General features: G+C 44.6%; 1 protein-coding gene across 1 annotated transcript; it reads left to right on the top strand.

Annotated features, from left to right (window-relative positions):
* Positions 1-1,421: 1,421 nt before the first annotated feature.
* LOC113590688 (centrosome and spindle pole-associated protein 1) lies at positions 1,422-21,243 on the top strand. Its single transcript, XM_035526697.1, has 29 exons — positions 1,422-1,511; positions 1,980-2,058; positions 2,167-2,270; positions 3,244-3,321; positions 3,507-3,518; positions 4,388-4,743; positions 4,880-4,975; positions 5,597-5,676; positions 9,861-9,957; positions 11,038-11,095; positions 11,893-12,215; positions 12,747-12,865; positions 13,767-13,854; positions 14,436-14,538; positions 14,811-14,958; positions 15,113-15,217; positions 15,301-15,404; positions 15,503-15,652; positions 16,273-16,413; positions 16,514-16,621; positions 17,235-17,301; positions 17,497-17,623; positions 18,343-18,470; positions 18,846-18,983; positions 19,357-19,397; positions 19,510-19,567; positions 20,102-20,205; positions 20,315-20,453; positions 20,695-21,243. The coding sequence occupies exons 1-29, from the start codon at positions 1,491-1,493 to the stop codon at positions 20,904-20,906; spliced, it is 3,384 nt and encodes a 1,127-aa protein (XP_035382590.1). The 5' UTR covers positions 1,422-1,490; the 3' UTR covers positions 20,907-21,243.
* Positions 21,244-21,741: the final 498 nt, after the last annotated feature.

Here is a 21,741-nt window from a genome sequence, read left to right as displayed (position 1 = left end):
AAGAGTTCCGGGAAGTAGAGTATTTAATGCTCAGTACAACAATAATAAACAAATACAAAGTAAACAATATGGGGTTCCCTTCTCTTTTTTAGGGTCCCTACACATACAACAATAGTAACATATGAAAATAGAATTACCGGAGTGAGTGTTTATGACAGAACTGAATTTGTAGGATGTCCACAGAGATCTGGAGATTAGTAGAACATCGTCATGGGCATTTATGTGGGCATTATGACTACAGAACAGAGAATTGAGCTCCTAGAATATACACACTTGCACTGTTGTGGATGGAGAAAATATAATCGTGGGTAACATCAGATATCTAGTACAAGCTGGTGCAGTAATGCAGGAGTAATCTATACACTGACCCACTCCAAAGATCTGAAATACTTAAAGTAAACTCATACATAGGGTTCCTGAAAAACCTCAACATCTGATTGACCAATACAGAACACCACCATAGCAACACATCAAGACAAAACATCTATACAACTACTAAAGGCAGGCAACCCACCTTCCACTAAGAAGAATCAAAACTACATAAACGTTAATCTTTCATCAGATGAGCTGGTGGTGGGTAAAATGATCATAAAATATTAATCAATCCAATGAACTTTGGATGTGTCCTGAGACACCTGCTCTCACAACGTTCATATTCAGAAATAATAAACCAAAAAGAAAGAAAGAAAGAAAGAAAGAAAGAAAGAAAGAAAGAAAGAAAGAAATAGATGCTGATGCGTCCAAAACAGACATACTGCTATTTTTACTGGGGTTTCAAATGAAAGGTTCGCACAAACCCATCCGGCGCTGACACTTACAGCACAAACTAACAAAAGGAAAATGCCATGGTCCACATCGGGTAGATCATCAATAGATCATAACAGTAACGTAAACTATACTCCACCTGCCCTAACAAAAAACCCTGATCAAAACAACACAAAGAATCTACCAAGGAATAGCCAAACTATGGAAAACATGTTTAAGTTTTCATCATTTGGCAGATGCTCTTATCCAGAGTGACATACATATATTATCACATACATATATATTACAAGGACATGATAGTACAGATCCTGAAGGATTATTTGTAAGTCACTGATGGTTCTGGCTTTCAGTATGTATTAATTTTATAAAAGCAACAGAAAACAAATCCTTCAGATTTGTATAAAAGTTAGTGTCATTTCCGCCACCACACTGTTCCAAAATCCCTGACTGTGGTTTTACACAAAAGTGTAGACATATCAACACAAAACAATTTTTCTAAACCGTGAGTTTTCTTCTTTCTGCATTGCTTAGACGCACAGCACTGCTCACATGAACGTGGCTTAACAGACCTCAGAAACGTAGCAGTTTAGCAGGGGAGCCAACGTTTACAATAAAAGACTTTTATTTTGAAAGGCCGCTGCGTCTCAGCACAAAACTCCTCACAACCGCTGTTAGGACAACTAGCTGTGTCGCGCGGCGGATAAAGCTACTCTTCAGATGTGTTTATGGAGGCTGAAACAAACAAGGTCGGGACATGACTACAGAATGTGTGACTTTCTCTGACATTTTTCTGATTTCTTGATGTCGTTTTCCAGTAAGACGGAGTAGTCTTAACGGGCGAGCGTCCATCGCCGTTATCAGACCTAGAACAACTTTAACAAAATAGCCAGCTAGCTAGCGTGCGCGAGCGCGGTGTTGTCTCGTGCGGTTGCCTGGATACCCTGGTGATGCTCAGCGCTTTGGCGCTCACTCCAGTATTCGCGTTTGGTGTATAAATACGTCGACCTTCCTCGCCCAGAGTAAACGGCTCTTTGACCAGTTAAGTAACTGTTATGGATGCCGGGAAGACCGTCCAGGAGACAGCAAAGACAGGGAACACTCACACCCCCTAACTGGAGATGAAGGTGATGGGCCGTGAGGAGCTGGTGTTTGTGTGGGGCGGTTAGTCGTGATTATGGAGCCACTTAACCTTTCTCTCTTTCCTTCTCTCTCAGTCAAGCTTGGTTACAAATACTGAAAAAGAAAACGGGCACCCCCCGAGCAAACTCACAATACGAGCCAGGCAGAATAGAGGTGAGGCGAACCCTTAACTATGCCGTGTCATTCCACATGTGTCTGTATTCTTGTTGGGTGACAGTTTAGTAACATGTAATGCTGTTTTTGTTTGGTCCTTAATTTTAGAGGAGGCCCATGGCCTGAGTTTGCAGTTGGGAGAGGAGTATGAACGAAAGAAGCAGCGGCTGAAAGAGGAGCTTCGTCATGACTACAGGCGCTACGTGGCTGATGTACGGTGTTCAGACTGACGACAGGCACTACGTGGCTGATGTACGGTGTTCAGACTGACGACAGGCACTACGTGGCTGATGTACAGAGTTCAGACTGACGACAGGCGCTACGCGGCTGATGTACGGTGTTCAGACTGACGACAGGCGCTACGCGGCTGATGTACGGTGTTCAGACTGACGACAGGCGCTACGCGGCTGATGTACGGTGTTCAGACTGACAACAGGCGCTACGCGGCTGAGGTACGGTGTTCAGACCGACGACAGGCGCCACGCGGCTGAGGTACGGTGTTCAGACTGACTAGAGGTGTTCAGACTGACTACAGGCGCTACGTGGCTGAGGTACGGTGTTCAGACTGACGACAGGCGCTATGCGGCTGATGTACGGTGTTCAAACTGACGACAGGCGCTACGCGGCTGATGTACGGTGTTCAGACTGACCACAGGCGTTACGCGGCTGATGTACGGTGTTCAGACTGACCACAGGCGCTACGCGGCTGATGTACGGTGTTCAGACTGACCACAGGCGCTACGCGGCTGAGGTACGGTGTTCAGACTGACCACAGGCGCTACGCGGCTGAGGTACGGTGTTCAGACTGACCACAGGCGCTACGCGGCTGAGGTACGGTGTTCAGACTGACCACAGGCGCTACGCGGCTGTGGTACGGTGTTCAGACTGACGACAGGCGCTACGTGGCTGATGTAGGGTGTTCAGACTGACTGCTGATGCATATTAGCATTAATTAGCAATATTTGTACATGAAGTAAACATGAGTTAGGTGTTTATTCAGTATTTGTGTATTTGTTTATATAAAATTGTGTATTATTTATTTATTTATATTAATATAGAACAATTTGTACATACATTTATATGAATACTGTATTTTCCATGTTTATATTCCAATACATAAAGAAGAGCTTATTTTTATAATTTTAATTAATTTTTTTTTTATAATTTTATGTTTTATAATTGTAGAAGGAGGTTTGTGCTGGTGAAGAAGGCCCTGAGCCCCAGTCACTTTCTCTTTCCATAAAAGAGAAGACATCTGAAAAGGTGAGTTCATGCACAGATTTAATTTAGGTATACAAGTGAGCATATGTATGTGTGTCCGTGTGTACGTGAGCATGCGTGTATGAGCCTGTGTGCATGAGCATGTGTGCATGTGCCTGCATCTCAGGAATAGAGGCCAAGGTGATTTAGAAGGCTGAACTTCTGTTTCCCATCCGTCTCTTATCAAGACCCGAATATTGGTATGCTGGTTTACAAGTATATTTATAGATATTTTGTTAGAGATCACTAACTTTTAATCATTTGGTTTTAATTCAGCCCAAGGAAATAATGCAGTAAATCACCCCTTTCTTACCTGACAGACTGTTTGATGGATTGATTTGGGAGGGTTTGTTTTTGTCATATATAATTAAATGAAGTCTTCTGTTGATGACTTAATCTTATTTATGTTCTGGGATCGAGCAGTCTGTTGAGGAGGGTTGAGCGTTTTTTTTTGTTTGTTTTTTTTGTTTTTTTTCTTTTCTCTGAGGGCCAAAGGAACCACAGAAAATAAGGACAGCTGTAGAGTTCTGACTGTGTCTGTGTTGTCTGTGACTACATTCTTCTGGAGGTTACCAAGCAACCTCAGTGTAGCGAGAACAGGGAGCACCACCTGTCCCTTACAGGTGGCAAACGTGAGCTCTGACTATCAGACCCCAGCAGCCAAAGCACACAATTATCTCATTGCCATCTCCAGGAGGGAGCACACCCACACACTTCTCACATTCAGTGTGTCCCTCATGTCTCTCACCTGTGGGTTGTACTGCACCTCAGAACATCTCCTCACAGCAGGTGAGGTTCCTCCAGCCAGATGTACACACCCAGTGGCTTCTCCAAACACCCCACTTCTGACACTATTGTACCAAAGGCAGCAGCCACACCCAGCCTTAAATCCCTGTCTTCCAGGAGCCAAAAGTGTGCTCGGTCCTCCAGACCAAAGAGTGAAACCCACAATTTTCCTTCTCAGTGGCAGTCTCCATCACACTCGGGCTTTGAGAACTCCTGGTCTGTTATATCTGCTGACAGCTGCCATGTTCCATCTCTCATATTTTGCATGTCTCTATGACTCCAGACTGTAGGTAAGGACCCATTAGGTCCCACTGCTCCAAACCGACCACACGCATCTCCAGAACACAGAGGCCGCAGTGACAGCCCAAGCCCACAGAGGGCGCTCTCCTCCAGGAGGGAACCTGTGGGCAGGGTGAGTCCGAGACCACCTGGGAGACGCTGGGAGGACACGCACAGGGTCCAGGTCAGGAGGACAAGCTCTGAGGAGGAGGAGGAGGAGGAGGAGGAGGAGAAGCTGCTGGACTCTGAGGAAGAGGAGGAGCTCAAGCTGCTGCACAGGAGGAGGCACAACCTCCGAGAGGAACCTCCCTATGCTGGAGACAGGCGGAGAGAGAGGAAACCTCGTCACAGGACTGACAGGTGGCTGTCAATTACAGAGCGCACATTTCTACAGGACTAACCCCTCAGTTAATGATGTATGTTTCCCTGCGTAAGAGTCCGTTTGGCATCCTTTCAGTGTCTCTGTGGTGAAGCCCTTCCTTTTCCCACCAAACAGAGCTGCCCAGGAGAGCAGACACACGAAGATCTCTGCGGTTAATGACATCCACAAGGAGGAGAGAAGAGGGACCCTGCTGACAGCACTTAAGCACAAGTACAGAGCTCCAGCAATTACCATAATTGGATATTTGAAATTTAGGGCTTGTGTTTATCAAATAGCTGAAGAGCAGTTGAGAGCTACACTACATACATACATTAATCTTCTCCTATTGATGTCTGTCTGTGGTGGGAGTGGCGCTGGGAGGCGGGGCTGTGTCTGTCTGTGGTGGGAGTGGCGCTGGGAGGCGGGGCTGTGTCTGTCTGTGGTGGGAGTGGCGCTGGGAGGCGGGGCTGTGTCTGTCTGTGGTGGGAGTGGCGCTGGGAGGCGGGGCTGTGTCTGTCTGTGGTGGGAGTGGCGCTGGGTGGCGGGGCTGTGTCTGTCTGTGGTGGGAGTGGCGCTGGGAGGCGGGGCTGTGTCTGTCTGTGGTGGGAGTTGTTCTCAATCAGGGGGTCTCTAAAATGGACAGATGTGGTTAGCTCCATGTATTAGAATGGGTGACATTTATTGGACAGCCTACCGCTGGGAAGACATTGATCTGAGGACACGGGCCAGCGGCTCACTGGGCGCTGCAGTGGGCTGCGTCCGTCTGCTGGGCTGTAATGATCGGAGCCATTTGTGTGAGAGGTGTGTATGGGAGCGGTTTGTGGTTTACCTGCCTTTGTGATCACGCTGCAGTCCACAGGCTACACCCCCACAATACGCCAGAGTAACCAGCAGGAAGAAAATGGCAGACGTTTCCACAGGACTCCTCATCGGTAAGACTAGAATCTTTAGTTTGTCAGGAACATGACTGCATAACTGCTGAAGACTACACACTACACTGAATATAATTATATTACAAATGTATTTGTCCAACTGTAGTTGAATTTCTTTGTGTTTTAGTATGTAGGTTTTTTTAATCTGTAAATCTGAAGCATCATACATCCGTGTGTGTGTGTGTGTGTGTGTGTGTGTGTGTGTGTATAGAGGCTAGTCTATAGTGTGTGTATAATATATGTAGCGTCTATTCTATAGTGTATATAGTGTACACTGTGCACAATTATTAGGCAAGAAATTATGACCATATCAGCATTTTTATGCATATTTTCCAACTCCAAACTGTATAAATTTGAAAGCTTATTGGATTTAAACATATCAGGTGATTATTTATTTGTGTAATGAGGGAGGGTGTGGCCTATGATCAACATCCTATAACAAGGTATGCATAATTATTAGGCAGGTTTTTTTATTAGTGCATAATTATTAGGCTTTTCCTCAGACAAAATGTGCCAAAAAAGATATTTAACTGACTCTGAAAAGTAAAAAAAACTGTAAAATGTTTCAGAGGCATGCAGCACTCTTAAAATTGCTAAGATATTGGGGTGTGATCACAGAACCATCAAATGTTTTGTTGCAAATAGTCAACAGGTTTGCAAGAATTGTGTTGAGAAAAAAAAAAAAAAGACACATTACCTGCCAAGGATTTGAGAAGAATCAAACGTGAAGCGACCAGGAACCCGTTATCCTCCAGTGCTGTCATATTGCAGAATTGCAACCTACCTGGAGCGCCCAGAAGTGCAAGGTGTTCAGTCCCCCGATACATGGCTAAGGTAAGGAAGGCTGAAACCTGACCACCAACAATAAGGTGAAATGTCAAGACTTCACCAAAAAATATCTGAAGATAGATTTTTCAAAAGTGTTATCGTCTGATGAGATGAGTGACTCTTGAAGGACCAGATAGATGGGCCCGTGGCTGGATCAGTAACGGGTACAAAGCTCCACTTTGACTCAGACAGCAGCAAGGTGGAGTTGGGTACTGCTATGGGCTGGTATTATGAAAGATGAGCTAGTTGGACCTTTTTGGGTTGAAGATGGACTCAAAATCAACTCCCAAACCTACTGCCAGTTTTTAGAAGACACTTTTATGTGGTACAGAAAAAAGTCTGCATCTTTCAAGAAGACCATGATTTTTATGTAGGAAAACGCTCCATCGCATGCATTGAAGTACTCCACTACGTGGCTAGCCAGTAAAAGCCATAAAGATGAAAGAATAATGACATGGCCCCCTTCCACACCTGACCTAAACCCTGTTGAGAATTAATTTCTTAAATATTCGGGTTTGAGGTTTATTAACATTTTAGATTGACTGAGAGCACTGTAGTTATTTAATAAAATGAATCCTCAAAAATACAACTTGCCTAATAATTGTGCACACAGTGAATATTGTGTATAGTCTATATAGTGTTAGTCTATAGTGTGTATATTGTGTATATAGTGTCTAGTTTACTGTGTGTATAGTGTATACAGTGTAGTGTGTGTGTGTGGGTGTATATATAGTGTCTAGTCTATAGAGTGTGCATATAGTGCCTTGTCTATAGTATGTATAGTGTATATAGTGGCTTGTCTACAGTGGTATGAAAGTGTTTGCCCCCTTCCTGATATTTTTTTGCATGTTTTTCACACTTAAATGTTTCAGATAATCAAACAAGTGTAAATATTAGACAAAGATAACACAAGCAAACACAAAATGCAGTTTTTAAATGAAGGTTTTTATTATTAAGGAAACCTACATTGTCCCCTAAACCTGATAACTGGTTGGGCCTCCCTTAGCAGCAACAACTGCAATCAAGCATTTACTTGATCCCACCACACTACCCCCTGTTAAAACATAAATTAACTGTGATTTGTCACATCTTTGAGAAGAGGTGTGGCAGTAATCAGGCCTGAGTGTGAACTCAGCTTTCCAATAAAAAAATCACTTAAATAGGACCTCCCTGACAAAATAGACCAAAAGAAGCTAGACATCATGCTGCGATCGAAAGAAATTCAGGAACTAATGAGATACAAAGTAATTGAGGGCTATCAGTCTGGAAAAGGTTATAAAGCCATTTCTAAAGCTTTAGGACTCCATCGAACTACAGTGAGCCATTATCTACAAATGGCGAAAACATGGAACAGTGGTGAACCTTCCCAGGAGTGGCTGGCCGACCAAAATTACCCCAAGAGCGCAGCGATGACGCATTCAAGAGGTCACAAAAGACCCCACAATAACATCCAAAGAACTGCAGGCCTCACTTGCCTCAGTTAAGGTCAGTGTTCATGACTCCACCATAAGAAAGAGACAAGCAAAAATGGTCTGCAAGGCAGAGTTCCAAGACGAAAGCTACTGCTGAGCAAAAAGAACATAAAGGCTTATCTCAGTTTTGCCAGAAAACATCTTGATGATCCCCAAGACTTTTGGGAAAATACTCTGTGGACTGACAAGACAAAAGTTGAACTTTTTGGAAGGTGTATGTCCCATTACATCTGGCATAAAAGTAACACAGCATTTCAGAAAAGGAACATCATACCAACAGTAAAATGTGGTGGTGGTAGAGTGATGGTCTGGGGTTGTTTTGTTGCTTCAGGGCCTGGAAGACTTGCTGTGGTAAATGAAACCATGAATTCTGCTGTCTTCCAAAAAATCCTGAAGGAGAATGTCCAGCCATCGGTTCGTGACCTCAAGCTGAAGCGCAGTTGGGTTCTGCAGCAGGATGATGATCCAAAACACACCAGCAAGTCCACCTCTGAATGGCTTAAGAAAAACAAATTGAAGACTTTGGAGTGGCTTAGTCAAAGTCCTGACCTGAATCCGACTGAGATGCTGTGGCATGACCTTAAAAAGGTGGTTCATGCTGTAAAACCCTCCAATGTGGCTGAATTACAACAATTCTGCAAAGATGAGTGGGCCAGACTTCCTCCACAGCGCTGTAAAAGACTCATTGCCAGTTATCGCAAACACTTGATTGCAGTTGTTGCTGCTAAGGGAGGCCCAACCAGTTATTAGGTTTGGGGGGCAATGTAGGTTTGGATTTTTTTTTTTCCCTTAATAATAAAAACCTTCATTTAAAAACTGCATTTTGTGTTTACTTGTGTTATCTTTGTCTAATATTTACATTTGTTTGATGATCTGAAACATTTAAGTGTGACAAACATGCAAAAAAAAAAAAAAAAAGATCAGGAAGGGGGCAAAGACTTTTTCACACCACTGTATGGTGTGTGTATAGTGTGTGTAGTGTACAGTCATGGCCAAAGGTTTTGAGACCGACACAAATTTTAGTTTTCACAAAGTTTATTGCCTCCGTTTTTTTTTTTTTGTTGTTTGTTTGGGGTTTTTTGTTTGTTTTTTTAGCCTTTTGTCAAATGTTGATATGGTATAGTGAAGTACAATTATAAGCATTTCAATTTAAGCAAAGAGTTAATATTTAGTGTTGACTCTTCTTTTTGCACCGCTTAAGCTAGAGTGGGTTGCCATCAGTCAAGATTTTGACCAGAAGCTGATATTCAACATGCCGAGGCGAATTGCAGAAGTCTTAAAAAAGAAGGGTCAATACTCTAAATATTACGTCTTTGCTTAAACTGGATGATTTTTTTCAATAAAAAGTAAAATAAACCTATGAAATGCTTATAATTGTACTTCACTATACCATATAAACATCTGACAAAAACGGAGGCAGTAAATTTTGTGAAAACCAAAATTTGTTAGTCTCAAAACTTTTGGCCATGACTATATATAGCCTATATAGTGTCTAGTTTATAGTGTGTGTGTGTGTGTGTGTGTGTGTGTGTGTGTGTGTGTGTGTGTGTATAGCATATTGTGTGTGTGTGTGTGTAATATAGCATATATAGAGTCTGGTCTATAATGTTTATAATGTGTGTGTGTGTATATGTATGTATGTATGTATGTATGTATGTATATATATATATATATATATATATATATATAATATATATATTATAAAATGTGTTTATATATAGAGTATTATAAAATGTGTTTATATATAGAGTATATAGGGCTAGTCTATAGTGTGTATATATAGTGTCTAGTCTATAGTGTGTATGTGTGTGTTTATATATAGTGTATGTAAGGCTAGTCTATAGTGTGTTGTCTTTTTTTTTTTTTTTTTTTCCCAACCCCAAGGCACTGCCGAGGAGGAGGAGGTCACCCAGAGGAGGAAAGAGCAGTACAGGCAGGAGCTGCTGGAACAAATTGCCGAACAGCGGAAGAATAGGAGAAAGTGGGTGGAGTTTAACAGGATGTGTGAAGGGTGTCGCACATTATGCGACTAAATATTTCTCATTGGCCTATAAAAGAAAGCCTGTAGCCTAAACCTTTAACTACACTCTGAAATCTCTAAAAATATATCTAAAAATACAATAACTGTTACTGGTGAAGAAAAATTACTTCTCTTTTATGATTTTATGATTGTAAAAAGATAAAAAGTAAAAACACCAGCATGGTTGGTTCGCTGTAGTCTTTATTGCTGCGGTAAAAACACCAGCATGGTTGGTTCAGTGTAGTCTTTACTGCTGCGGTAAAAACACCAGCATGGTTGGTTCGCTGTAGTCTTTACTGCTGCGGTAAAAACACCAGCATGGTTGGTTCGCTGTCGTCTTTACTGCTGCGGTAAAAACACCAGCATGGTTGGTTCGCTGTCGTCTTTACTGCTGCGGTAAAAACACCAGCATGGTTGGTTCGCTGTCGTCTTTACTGCTGCGGTAAAAACACCAGCATGGTTGGTTCGCTGTCGTCTTTACTGCTGCGGTAAAAACACCAGCATGGTTGGTTCGCTGTCGTCTTTACTGCTGCGGTAAAAACACCAGCATGGTTGGTTCGCTGTCGTCTTTACTGCTGCGGTAAAAACACCAGCATGGTTGGTTCGCTGTCGTCTTTACTGCTGCGGTAAAAACACCAGCATGGTTGGTTCGCTGTCGTCTTTACTGCTGCGGTAAAAAACACCAGCATGGTTGGTTCGCTGTCGTCTTTACTGCTGCGGTAAAAACACCAGCATGGTTGGTTCGCTGTCGTCTTTACTGCTGCGGTAAAAACACCAGCATGGTTGGTTCGCTGTCGTCTTTACTGCTGCGGTAAAAACACCAGCATGGTTGGTTCGCTGTCGTCTTTACTGCTGCGGTAAAAACACCAGCATGGTTGGTTCGCTGTCGTCTTTACTGCTATGGTAAAAACACCAGCATGGTTGGTTCAGTGTAGTTAAGTGTGTCCATACTTCTCTGTAATGGAGTCACTCAAATTCACTGTGAGCTGTTAGACAGACAGGAACTAATGTTCTGTGACATTTTCTGGATCTCTCTTGTAGGGAAAAGGAGCTTGAGTTAAGAGTTGCTGCTACAGGGGCCACAGACCCAGAGAAACGGGTAAGGGCTGAGGCTGAGTTTGGGAATTGTTTAGGAACTTAATCGGCAACACTTATGGAATGCGGCATGTATTTGAGAAACTAGTGAAGTGATGTAGTGAAGGGAACTAGTTAAGTCACATAGTGAATTCATGTAGTGATGTGAACTAGTGAAGTCATATAGTGAAGTGAACTAGTGAATTGAGCCATTGAGATGATCCACAAAGCTCTGTTTATATCTTCTGGTGGTCAGCATATATTGTACTTTCTGGAGAGAAAATTTCCATGATGTGTTTCGTTTTTGATTCCGTTGTAAGACTTTTGCAAAATGTCAGTAATCCTATCATTCATGTTATTTAAAAGTTTGTTTTAATATGATTTAATCTAAAGGTGAATTGCTTAAAGTAATACATGGACACTGATGTTTACATATTTAGAAAACAAGCTTATCTAGACTTAACAGCTGGGTTAAACTTAAATGCTTAAAGCAATATAATAATCAAATGAACAAATGAGTGTTGGCATGTGAAGGGTTTGAGTAGATGTGTGGGGTTTGAAACCGTCCCAACAGCAGCTAAATGGGAGATTTTACGCAATCAGGACAGATTTGCTCTGTTCTTGTGGTTGTCACTTTTCTATTTTCATGCTGTGCAACACTACAAACACAGTTTGATTTATCTGTGTTTGAAATATTCCATGAAGAACAGCCTCTTTCTCTCGCTTTTGCTGTTTTAAAACCAGGTCCTTTTCTATGATATCAGAATCTGTAATTTTGTAATCAGATTTTTGTTTTTCGGTGGCTTGCTTGCTGTCCCTCAGCCTGACCGGATCCAGCAGTTTGGTACTGTGAGGCGGGAACATGAAAGCAGAGTGCGGGACATTCCTTTCAGGCCTGGCCTGGACAGACATCCCCGGGAAGAGCCGCCTCAGCAGGGGCCGGTGGAGACAGAACCTCCTGAGAGGTCTCGCCTGGCCTTCCAGTCTCCTATCCTGGAGTATAGCGCAGCCCTGGGGAATCTGGGTGATGTCTTGGAGGCGGGGCCTATGGGTGTGGCCAGAACTGGCCTGCATGGCAGTGGGGTCTTCACTGAAGACTTTCCCAAAAGCCTCTCAGGAACTCTGGGAGAGATGGTTGCCCCGAGGTATGCTTCATAACTCGTATTCCCAAATTCTAGAATTTGTTTTTTGTGTTTCATTCACATTAAACATTTTTCTCTTCATTCTATTAGCACCAAAGCCTTTGTTACATTTTTGAAAACATTTTTAAAGTTTTTTCTTGTTTTTTCACTTTGGTCATCTCTTCATTCTGTATCGTTGTATGTTCAGTTTCAGAAGGCAAGCACTTTACATGTTCCCTCTAGGATGTGTCAGAACCCCCCCCCCCCCCCCCCCCCCCCCGACTCACCAGAGTAGTTATCTAAGCAACTGCTTAACCCAGTGTGACTGACTGTGCCGCATGACTGACCAGGGAGCGAGAGTGACCCCTACTGCTCAGATCCTTCCTCCCCCAGGAGGGAAGGCCATAGCACAGCTGTGGTCCAGACAGAGGACTCTCTATTTTACACAGGAATAGTGTAGGCAGTGTTTTTACCGGTTCACATATGGATTTAAATCTGAAGTGCTGAGTTAGTGGGGACTGAATGGCTGTTCAGCTCTATGGGCTGTGCTGTCAGAGTTACAGGTACACTACCTCCAAGGGCGCCGTCACTCTCGGAGGCCTACAGCACACCGTACGATGAGGCCTACTATTACTACGGCGCCAGGAACCCCCTAGAGCCTCACCTGACCTACTGTGAGTGTGTTTGGCTTCACATCATTAATTCTCTTACGGTTTTGCCAAACTGTACTCTCACTGACCTGTTGGGTTGTTATTACATTTATTTGGAGCTGGGGGTAACTTATTACGTAATTCCCTAACATGTACACATCCAGCTACCCTTCTCAGAGCAGTCGGTTGTTGAATAAACTCTACTAGAAAATAGTGATTTGAAGATTTTGCAAAATGTTAAACCTGAAAGGGAATACTGAGTTGGTAGATTACAGCTATAAAAAACAAACACTCCAGTAAGCTCATGTCAGAAAGAAGCATTAAGACCTAGTCAACTTTCCTATTCCTCAGTAAGTGACCAAGTCACACTACCATCAACTTACTGTGTCTTAATGCCCTTGGTGAATATTGTCTGTTGCTCCATTTCCTAAAAGCACACACTGTGTTCTAAATTTTGTGCTATAAACTCTTTTATTGTGTCTGGAGTTGGTTTTAAATGATTGCCAATCCGACACTATGATTTACATTTATGGCATTTAGCTGACGCTTTTATCCAAAGCGACTTACAATTATGACTGATTACAACTTGAGTAATTGAGGGTTAAGGCTCTTGCTCAGGGAGCCAACAGTCAAGTACCTTAACCACTGAGCTACTCACTGTCCATGAGACGTCCTGACACCTTAAAGTCATGTAATATTGAAGACATGGGCATTGCTGTAGTCTGCAGGTTTGCTGACCCAGAACGCAGCAAGACGCTGGTGTTGTGGTTCATAAACACATACGCCTGTCTACTCCATTATTAAATTAGCCATTTTAATGAAGACAACTCATTGAAAAGGTTCTCTGCACACACAGTGTTCATGCATTGTAACTCTGCAGTCTTTTTCTGTAAAGTGTGTGTGTTTGTGCGTGTGTGTGTGTTAGACGGACCTCCCACGGGTGCAGTCCAGTCAGCGCCTGGTCACCCAGCCCATCTGTCCAGCTTGCCACCTCCGCCTGGGGTCCCTGTGCAGTAGGTGTCCCTTCTACTGCCTGTGGCTGTACATTTTCATTAAATTAACAATCCTTAATCTGATTATTACAAAGACACTTTTTCTTCCCCATGGGGGAGGGGGAGTTCTGGAGCTACAGAAAAGTTTTTATGAGGATTTGCTTCATGAGCGCAGACTAATCCAGGCCTTTTACTAAATGATGTTTTCACTGGGTGTTACCGCCTGAAAACCAGCCTGAACACAACGATCTTTCTGACTAACAGCTACAGTTACGAATTGGCGTTTAACTGGCTCCAAGGTAAAAGGAAATCAGGAATGCTAATATTTTATTAGCAGAGTTGTTGCAAGCATTTGAACCAACCGGACATTCGAGCCATGCGTGATGCTCGCATGCTGAGGGCTCCGAGCCACGAGGCTGGTCAGGACGAGGAGGAAGTTCAGTTCTAGCCCTGTCTCTCCTCCTAAATGTGGGTGTGTTTCTGTGAAAAATCTCCTCATTTTCACACTAATGGGCTTCAGTTGTGTGTCAGTTCCTGGTTAAAGGCTATAGGCAACACCATTCTTATGACCTGGACGTGAAGTAACATTAATCTCTTTATAGATCGGCTTCCCACCAAGGTGTTGCCCTGTCTGGGGCATTTCCAGGAAGGCACCAGCACACCAAGTCAGGCGCTCTAAGCTATAAGGAAGCACTGAAACAACAGGTACGCTAAATAAAGTGTATACTGTGGGCAAAAACACCTGTGTCAGTAATGTCAGTTTTAAATCATGAACTTCTGTGAACGACACTGAACTGTAGTATGGACTGTGTTGTTGTGTGGACTGTGTTGTAGTGTGGAGTGTGAGATCAGATTACCAGGGGCAGTTGACTCTGATAGTGTCACTGTGGGAGCGTTGAGATCCTGAATATTGACGCTCCTCACTAACCAGTTTAGTGACCACAGTGGACCCTGATTTTAATTTCCCTGTGGTACAGATACAGGAGAGACAGGAGAGGAGGAGGCAGGAGAGGGAGGAGCTAGCACGCTACGACGCTAAGATAGCGGCAGAGATGAAGACTTATGAGCCCTGGGGAAGAGGAGGGGGTGGGGCTCCACTCAGAGATGATGGAGGAAACCTCATCAGTAAGGCCACACCCATCTCTTGTGTGTGTTTCTGTGTGTTGGTGCTTCTGCCGATACTCCCATTCTTCACTAGTCATTGTAAGGCACATCATACAACTGTGGTTCCAACCTTCCAGCAGTCCACATGGTGTTTGTAAGGAGTGTCTGTCTGCAGGTGATCTGAACCGCATGCACAAGACCAACGAGGAGGCGTATATGAACCCCGAGACCCGCTACAGAGGAGCAGACAGGACAGACCCCTCATCACACAGCGTGTCGGGTAATGTGGGTGTGTGTGTGTGTGTGGGTGTGTGTGGGTGTTTGAAGTTCTGAAGGTTCTTTCTGACTCCCACACTTCTGCAGGCACTCAGCCTTCTCCCCACACGAGGGGCAACATCTTCAACGAGCCCCCAACCCCCCAGCACCTCCGGGAGCAGGAGGAGTACAAAGAGAGTCTCAGACAGCAGGTACGAGGCACCTACACATCACCCCCACCCTCCTCCACCCTGATGGCACACGGGCTATGATTGACAGTATGGTGCTTTGTGACTTTTGCAACGGACAGATCGAAGAGAAGAGAAAGATAGAGGCGGACAGGCGGGAGAGGCTGAGAGCGGAGGAGGAGCGGGAGGAGCGCCGACTGGCGGAGCAGAGAGTGCGCATCCAACAGGAGTACGAACACGAGCAGGAGAAGAAGAGACGAAAAGAGATGGAGGTGCACCACCCAAACCCCTATCGTCCCTCACAAACACCACCTCACAAACACCCCCCCTAACCCCCCTCACAAACACCCCCACCCCAACTCAAACAGCACTCCCCCTCCCCTCCACCCACCCACCTGCCTTCTTTTAAGCGTAAACGTGTACCTTCCTCCTGACTGAATAGCTCAAACCCCTGCCCAGTCTGCCGGTCTACTCCACTGGCCTTTTATAAACATACTGAATTCCTGCATCAGTACATCAGTAGTTTTGGTGGAAGGTTTCTAGTCACCCTGTGGAATGCTCTGACCAAGGCACTGTGCACACAGTGTGATTGACAGATGAGTAGACACGCCCCTTTATTCTCACTTTGTTTTTCTCCAGGCTTTGGACCTGGAACATCCACAGGGTCCAGATTTTTTATTTATTTTTCTCTGAGCACAAATTTGCACAGCTGCCAGAACATTAGCAGATCTCACCAAATTCTCCCAAAGGGTTTCTGACGTAAAACTGCTGTCCTGCATGTAAACGCGTGAGGAGAACATCTGTGGTGATGGTGTGGGGCTTCCTGTCTCATGTACGGCAGGCGTCTCAGACATGGTCTTTCTGAGTGGGCACCTGCTCTCTTCTTACACAGCAAAGTGCGAAAAACCAGGAGATGGTGCGTCAGGCGGAAGAACGGCGGCGAGAGGCCGAGAGGAAGAAGAAGGAGCAAGAGGAGAGGGAGCGTGAGGCCGTGAGATTGCAGTCTGAGTGCGAGAGTCAGGCTCTCCAGCAGGTCCGCTGTGCGCTCCCACACCGTGCCATTACCCGTCAGGTATCAGACGCTGTAGGTCTGATTCTCATCTGATGGGGTGAAATGTTTCTCAAATGTGAAGGACTGGAGGTCAGAATCGCCACCCATCCCAACATTACAGAGGAGAATGGGCTACCAGCAAGCAGACAGACAGCCCTCTGCAGACAGACAGCCCTCCTCTGCTCGCACTGTGAGTGACACACACACACAGAGACCACAAAATTATCAGTTTCTCTAGTTTTAGATGGGTATGTGTTTTACTACACTGAGTAGTTTTGTTTTATTCAATAAACTACTGGCAACATTTCTTCCAAATTCCAGATAAAAGTATTGTATTTTAGAGCATGTTTTTTTTTTTTTTTTTTTTTTTTTTTTTTTTTTTTAAATAAAAATGACTAATGGTCAAAATAACAGCATTTACAGAAATTTCAGACCACAAATAATGCGAAGAAAACAAGCTCACATTCATTTATAAACAACACAGTACTAATATTTAAATTTAGAATGAGTCGAGAAATCAATATTTGGTGGAATGTTGTTGTCCCATGTGTTTGCTGCTTGGCCTTGTTTTTATGAAAAGCAGTTTTTGCCCTAACCCCACATTTTCCAGATGGAAGTAACCCGATGTTCACTGTTGAGTTCAGATCTCAGGGCCCCCAGCCCTATGCTGGTTGTGTTCTCACCCCTGACCTTCTGTTTACTCACTGCATTTATTACAATGTTCACACATCACCAATAAACCCTCGATAGCTAAATTGCAGACTAAAGATGTCCTTGGTTTGTGTATGTGTGTGTGTGTTCAGGTTTATTCCATCTCTCCACCTGGATCTCCACCTGTGCCTGCACAGAGGAACCAGATCAGGGCCACAGGTAAATCACACCACCTTCAAACATGGCAGAACCATGTCCACTTTAGTTCTAGGTATGCTGCAGATCCTAACCCTGACCCCTAACCCTAAATATGAGCGATCATGTCTATGCACTAGCTCTCAGCAGGGAATTGTGCATTAACTATCCTGAGATAAATACCCACACTGTGTGTGTGTGTACATGAACGTGGGACAGAGGAGCGGCAGGGCGTGATTAGTGAGTTGTCAGCACTGCGCAGACGGTTGAGAAGTGAGCAACGGCGTCTGGAAGGACAGTTACTGCAGCCCAACAGAGAGGACACACCTGGTCCCCTCCCCAGCAGGTACCTGTTTCTCTCAGCTAAGACCCATGCTCTACATTTGTTTCCATATAAAGGTTTGAACGTGATTGTTCGTTTGTGGATGTGTCGAGGGTTCATGGAGACATTAGGGTCAAATGAACCCTGCAGCCAGAGTGCTCATTAACTCAAAAGGTTAATGTCCAGGGCTCCAGTCGTCAAATGCAGAGCTGTTTGTGGAATATTTAAATGACCACTGATCCTGTGCCTGTGTTGACTAATTCAAATTCTAGTCTTTGTTGTCTGTTATAGATCTTATATGTATTTCACACTTCTAGTCATCAGCAGTGATCCCTGTATTTTAGTATTCTAGTTCATTGGTATCTTGGACTCTAACCTCCTGTACTGTACTAGGATATATTCTATGAGGAAATGACTTTTGTAAGTCACACTGGATAAGAGCGTCTGTTAAATGCCATAAATGTAAACACAAATGCGCTGTTTAGCTGCACAGCCAGTGAAAGGGCAAGTTTCTCTCTATCTCAGTACAGGAATCTCTCACATTGACCATCTGAACTGTGTGAGACCAAAACCCTCTGAACTTTCTGAAGCACTTGAGAAGTTTAGGGTTTTTCTTTCAGAGAGTAGAAGTTGCTCGCATGCACCAGGTCCTACTCTGTGTGTGTGTGTGTGTGTGTGTGTGTGTGTGTGTGTGTGTGTGTGTGTGTGTGTGTGTGTGTGTGTGTGCGTGCGTGCGTGCGCAGAGAGCATCCCCCGCAGGACGTTTTTGACATGGCGCGGTTACGGATGCAGGTTCCAGCGAGGCGGCCCCCCTCCACCAGAGCAGCTAACAAACATAACATTCAGGACTTCAACCAGCTCAAGCACAGAGGTAAGGCAGCCTGGGTGGCAGACAGACAACCTATGTATGACCCACCGTACAAGCTGAGTTCACCCAGACGTAAAGTGCTGGTCTCACCCTGACTCAGGATAAGTTCAGATTCACTTCCCATGTCACTCCTAATCTTGGTGTACCATGTCCAGCTGTGTTGCCTGCACGTGTGTTCACGTCTCCAGTCTGTGGTGTTTGGAGGGGGGACATGCGTAGTGGTGGTCTTGGGTCATCACAGTGTGCTGAGGTGTTCAGATGAAGGAAGGAAGGATTTCTCCTTCAGGGTGCTGCAGGAAGAGTTTCTACACCGGTGTGTGTGTGTGTGTGTGTGTGTGTGTGTGTGTGTGTGTGTGTGTGTGTGGGGGCGGCGGGCAGATGGCGAGTCTCGAGAAGCAGTGAGGCAGACACACCCTGAGCCGCCCACTGATGATGCCAGTCTGGACATACAGCAACAGGCCCTACTGAGGGAACAGCAGCGCAGACTCGCTAACCTGAGGAGAGCAAGGGCTAACGGTCTCATACACAGATCACTTCCTGTAGCTTCTGAATTCTCCTGTTTGTTTGATATTTCTTTCATGTACAAGAAGTTATCAAGAGACTCCCACAAACACCTCATTATCCTTAATCCTAACCCTAATCATTTTGAAAGACCTGGGACACACTCAGTGACTTTTTGACCCAATGGGAGTGTGTCAGAAATGAAAACAACACGGTTCAAACCAAGCCCTGTTTAGACAGTTCTCATCTGTTAATGGGTCCCTTTAATTTCTACATCCTTTTAGCTGTCAGAGCGCAGGAATTCAGCACGTGTTAATGAATCAGGGAGTTGAGAACACACACTCATTCCTGCTCTCTGTATGTACTGACTCCTCTCTAATCCCTCTAGATTATTTTGACCTGTCTTCACCAATGAAGGTTGCTCAGATGGTGAGTGGTAGAGATGTGATGCTCTTTCTCTCACTCCATTCTGGGGGGTGTTTCAGGGTAACTGCCCCCAACCACCCCTGCTGACACCCCATTTATCCTGATGTGTTTACAGCCCCAGAGCAACACCAACGACCCTGAGAGAGACGCCCCACTGCAAAGCGCTTTCATTGGTGAGCTCCTGTTCAACACATCCAACATTTAATACAGAGTCTGGTGCCCCGCTGAAGCACAAGCAGGCGAGGGAGGTGCCTCACAATGCCCATCCTCACTGGGCATGCTCAGACTTCCACACTCATTCATACAGTACTGTGAACGTCCTGACCAGCCTGTTGAAAGGCAGATGTGTTCCAGCTCACATAACCTCCATGCAGAAGCATTTGTACCCTGAAGTTCTTCAAATTTCCAGGGACCCAAAACATTACACTGCAGTTTATGGAATTTGATTAGAAATAAATTGTATAAATTTCTAGAACATTTATTCTTAATTTGTAGGTTTCAGTGTTTAAAGTCTTTCAGGACAGGTATGTGCTTATCATTCAGAAGCAGGCAAAGAATCCTAAAGAATGCAACTCAAAAATACTACTAAAGAATACTACTTAAAGAATACTTAATGAGTGCGTTACCCCATGAGGTTCGGAGCAGTTTACTGTCTGCTTATCAAATAAACCGAGTGTGTTGGACACTTTGGTTCTGTTCCTGTGCAGATCCCAGTGGTTATAAACTGACGAGGCAGTCAGCCAATCATATGGCTGGCCCGGGCTCTGCGCGAGAGAGAAGACGGCTGGCGCGCCAGCCAGACGGCGCTGATGTAAGTCCATCTAGTGAAGGACAGAACGATGATAATGGAGTTGGTGAAAGGGTGCTGGTTCAGATCCGTGAGGCGTGGTGTGAACGTTCTGAGCTGCTTCTGTGTGCAGGACGTAGTGAGCTCCAGCAGGGAGGGCAGCCAGCTCACCCCCACCTCAGCCAGCAGTCTGCACCTGGAGAGGCTCCACCAACGTAACCAGAGACGTCTGACAGCGCTAGGCGCCATGAGCGAGTCAGGCTGGAGGTCAGGTGAGGAACCTGAAAGCCACACACCACAGCTAAGGCTGCATGGTTGAGTTCCTGATATCAAACCTGACTTGTTTGATATCAGGTTAGTGCTTGATAAAGTAGGGTCATAGAAATTATTTCTTCTATTAATTTTGTGGACAGACTTTTTCACTGAATATTCTGGAGTCAATTACCCGCAAGTCACATTGACTAATATATACACTGATGTGATATCAAAGCTTGTAACGTCTTTACGCTCCAGGGGACATATCCGCTGACGAGGGAGACGACCTTTGGCAGCAGACCCCATCTCCACCCCCTGCCAGGCGCATTTCCACAGCAACAGTTGCCACAGAGTCCTGGCTACATCCTGGTACCACGGAGACGCTGAATTGGTTGATGGCCGGTTGTGGGCCAACCAGCCACAACCCTGTGCCCACCGCATGGGAAGGGCCGTCCACCTATCACGGCTAGACTCAGGGTCTGGTTTAGATGCAGTAACAGGTGAGCACGTCCTCCAAACGAGGAGGAGCAGATGGACGTTAGCTAGCGTGAGACCGTCCATCCCGCTGGCCAGCAGAATGCGTGAGCAAGAACACTGACCATCAAGTGCTACGATTACACATCTGGTACAGATTTGATATATAATAGTAGGACGGATGTGTTTTTACCAAATGCTTTTTTCCCTGTGTGAGATGGTTGAGAAGTGTAATGGATGTATAACGGACCTGCACTTTCGAGTGCTGATAAATACCTAATGCAGTTTGGGATTTTCTGAAAATTAATAAATTCTATTTTATTTTTGACTGTCTTTGCTTGTTGAGTATAATTTCCATTAGGGAGAAAAATATGAACTCTTAAGCATGCAGTGCTGTAAACTAAATTCAAAAACCTTTATTGACCTATGACCTGGTTAGGATGTGTGGGATGATGACCAGGATTGTACAGAGTTGTACAGATAATTTATTCCACATAGAAAACTTTACAGGGCTGTACCATTATACACATCTCCGTGGTAACCAGAAAGCTTCTGATTACTTGCACCGTTGCCATGGTGAAGCGCAGCTAGTTTCTTCATAATGTCCTATACAATACAGCCTATCTCCAAACCAAGCAGATTTAAATATATTAGCTGCGTAATTTTGTACACATACAGTGAAGCTTACATTAGAGGGTTAGATAGAACAGTGGTGCTGCTGCAGCTCACATTAGGTTGCAATCATACGTTTGTGTGTCTGCAAGTTCCAGTTCTGAAGGATCCCAGGTGTTGCCTTCATGTTTCCTTAAAAAAGCATCAGTACATATAAAA

Source organism: Electrophorus electricus, chromosome 5 (assembly GCF_013358815.1).
Source record: "Electrophorus electricus isolate fEleEle1 chromosome 5, fEleEle1.pri, whole genome shotgun sequence".
Lineage (NCBI taxonomy): Eukaryota > Metazoa > Chordata > Actinopteri > Gymnotiformes > Gymnotidae > Electrophorus > Electrophorus electricus.
The sequence above is the reverse complement of the archived record's forward strand: the minus strand, read 5'-3'. Positions and strand labels throughout refer to the sequence as shown.

Excerpts from the sequence above, each read along its gene's own strand:
- LOC113590688 (XM_035526697.1), top strand. The coding sequence starts at position 1,491 with ATGGAGGCTGAAACAAACAAG. Across the intron at positions 1,512-1,979 it reads TGGAGGCTGAAACAAACAAG|TCAAGCTTGGTTACAAATAC; the intron begins GTCGGGACATGA and ends CTTCTCTCTCAG. Across the intron at positions 15,405-15,502 it reads AAGAGAGTCTCAGACAGCAG|ATCGAAGAGAAGAGAAAGAT; the intron begins GTACGAGGCACC and ends TGCAACGGACAG.